The sequence below is a fragment of the Cryptomeria japonica genome, chromosome 2, assembly GCF_030272615.1.
Source record: "Cryptomeria japonica chromosome 2, Sugi_1.0, whole genome shotgun sequence".
In the NCBI taxonomy this organism is placed as follows: domain Eukaryota; kingdom Viridiplantae; phylum Streptophyta; class Pinopsida; order Cupressales; family Cupressaceae; genus Cryptomeria; species Cryptomeria japonica.
Window position 1 is genome coordinate 636603658 of NC_081406.1, and position 2094 is coordinate 636605751.

The 2094-nt window shown below is 37.3% G+C and overlaps 1 protein-coding gene across 1 annotated transcript; it reads right to left on the bottom strand.

Moving 5' to 3' along the window:
* Positions 1–952: 952 nt before the first annotated feature.
* LOC131055599 (uncharacterized) lies at positions 953–1498 on the bottom strand. Its single transcript, XM_057990082.1, has one exon. The coding sequence runs from the start codon at positions 1496–1498 to the stop codon at positions 953–955; it is 546 nt and encodes a 181-aa protein (XP_057846065.1).
* Between the last annotated feature and the right edge of the window lie 596 nt (positions 1499–2094).

Here is a 2094-nt window from a genome sequence, read left to right on the forward strand (position 1 = left end):
GCATGATTATCTATATACACAATGAATTCTTTTGGAAGCAAATAATGTTTCAATTTCTTTAAGGACTGAACAAAAGAATAAAATTACAAATCATAAGAAGAATACTTCATTTTGGCCTCATTTAGTTTCTCACTAAAGTATGCTACTGGTTTACCTTCTTGACCTAGGACTGCCACCAATAGCCAACCCACTAGCATCACACTCCACTTGAAACACCTTCTCAAAGTCAGGAAAAGAAAGAATGGGCTGCTCACTCACCTTTTGTTTGAGAAATCTAAAATTTTCTTTAGCCTTTCTAGTCCTTTCAAAATGTCTCTTATTCCCCTTGATAGTCTCAAGAACAGAAGCAACAACATGACTGAAATTCCTTATAAATTTTCTGTAAAAACTTTCTAACCCATGAAAAGTCCTTACCTCCATTACACTTTTTGGTGTGCGCCAGTCAAGTATGGCTTGAAATTTTTCCTTGTCCATCTTTGGTCCATCCTTGAACACCACAAAGCCCGAGTAGATTAGTTCGGTCTACAAAAAGACACAATTCTTGAAATTTATCCTGCAACTTCTCCTCATGTAGCCTCCTCAATACTTGTCTCATATTCTCTAGATGTTCTTATCTATACCTGCTAAACACCAAAATGTCATCCAAATATACAATCACAAATTTACCAAGGAATGGTTTTGAAACCTCATTTGTTAGTCTCATAAAAATGTTGGGTGCATTAGACAATCCAAAATGCATAACCAACCATTCATACAAACCATCACTAGTCTTGAAGGCTATCTTCCATTCATTACCTGGTCTAATTCTTATTTGGTGGTAGCCACTTTTCAAGTCTATCTTAGAAAAATAAATAGAACCACTTAAACAATCCATTACGTATTCAATTCTAGGAATGGGAAACCTATATCTTATGGTGATTTTGTTAATAGCCCTTAAATCAATGCACATCTGTCATTCCCATCCTTTCTTTTGTACTAGCACTGTGGGAACAACGCAAGGGCTAAGGCTTTCCCTTATCAAATCCTTCTTCAAAAGGTCCTCCACTTTCCTCCTTATCTCTTCATTTTCCATAGGTGTCAACCTATAGGCTGTCTTGTTGGAAAGATTATCTCCTAGAATCAAATCCATATGGTGGCTAATGCTTCTCATAGGTGGCAACTCACTAGGAAAATCAGATGCAACAATATCTAAATGTTCATTCAAAATACCTTGCACTTCAGGAGGCAAATCATCAAGTTTTGTAGTAATAAACACATGCCTAGGTTTAAGAACCAAAGAAAATCTTACTTCTTCGTTCTTCATTTCATGTAGGAATTCCTTACCACTTACCAACATTACCTTACTGTTGTTGTCCACTTCTTGTTCCTTCATAGGCATCAATGTATGTTCCACTCCATCTTTCTCAATTGTATAGGTGTTCTCCCTTCCATTATGCACCACTTTCTTGTCAAATTGCCACAATCTTCCAAGCAATACATGACACACATCCATGGGCATTATATCACATAACACATTATCTAACTTCCAATTAGAAAATCAACATAGACCTGCTCAATTAATACTAATTGATGTCCTTTTTGTAGCCATGATACCTTATAAGGAGATAGATGTTTGATCCTTGTAAGGCCTAACTTATCTACCATCTTTGTTGCAACAATATTGTTTTTACTACCACTATCAATGATTAATTTGCAACATTTACCTTTTGACTTACATTTGGTTTTGAACACGGCCCTCCTTTTGATTGGTTCATGACTTTCTTTTTGGGGCTTCAACAATACCCTCTTAAGCAACAAAGGTTCTCCAGATCCAGGTTCCTCCTTTTAGTGAACAGGTGACCCCACACTTTCTTCGTCATCATGAACAATCTGATTACTCCTCTCAAACTTCATATGCCCTCCTTGAGAAGACTTGGAGCATTCCCAACTCTTGTGCCCGATTTGGTTGCACTTGAAGCATTTTCCAGCAAACCCTCTTCCTCTACCTTGTGAACCACCTCTTCCATAGGATCTTCCACCTTTATTTTTGTAACCTCCTTTATCATTGTTGGTTGTCCCACTACTACTTCCAACCTCTTGTCCTTGATGGCGTTG

Excerpts from the sequence above, each read along its gene's own strand:
- LOC131055599 (XM_057990082.1), bottom strand. The coding sequence starts at position 1,498 with ATGCCCATGGATGTGTGTCATGTATTGCTTGGAAGATTGTGGCAATTT.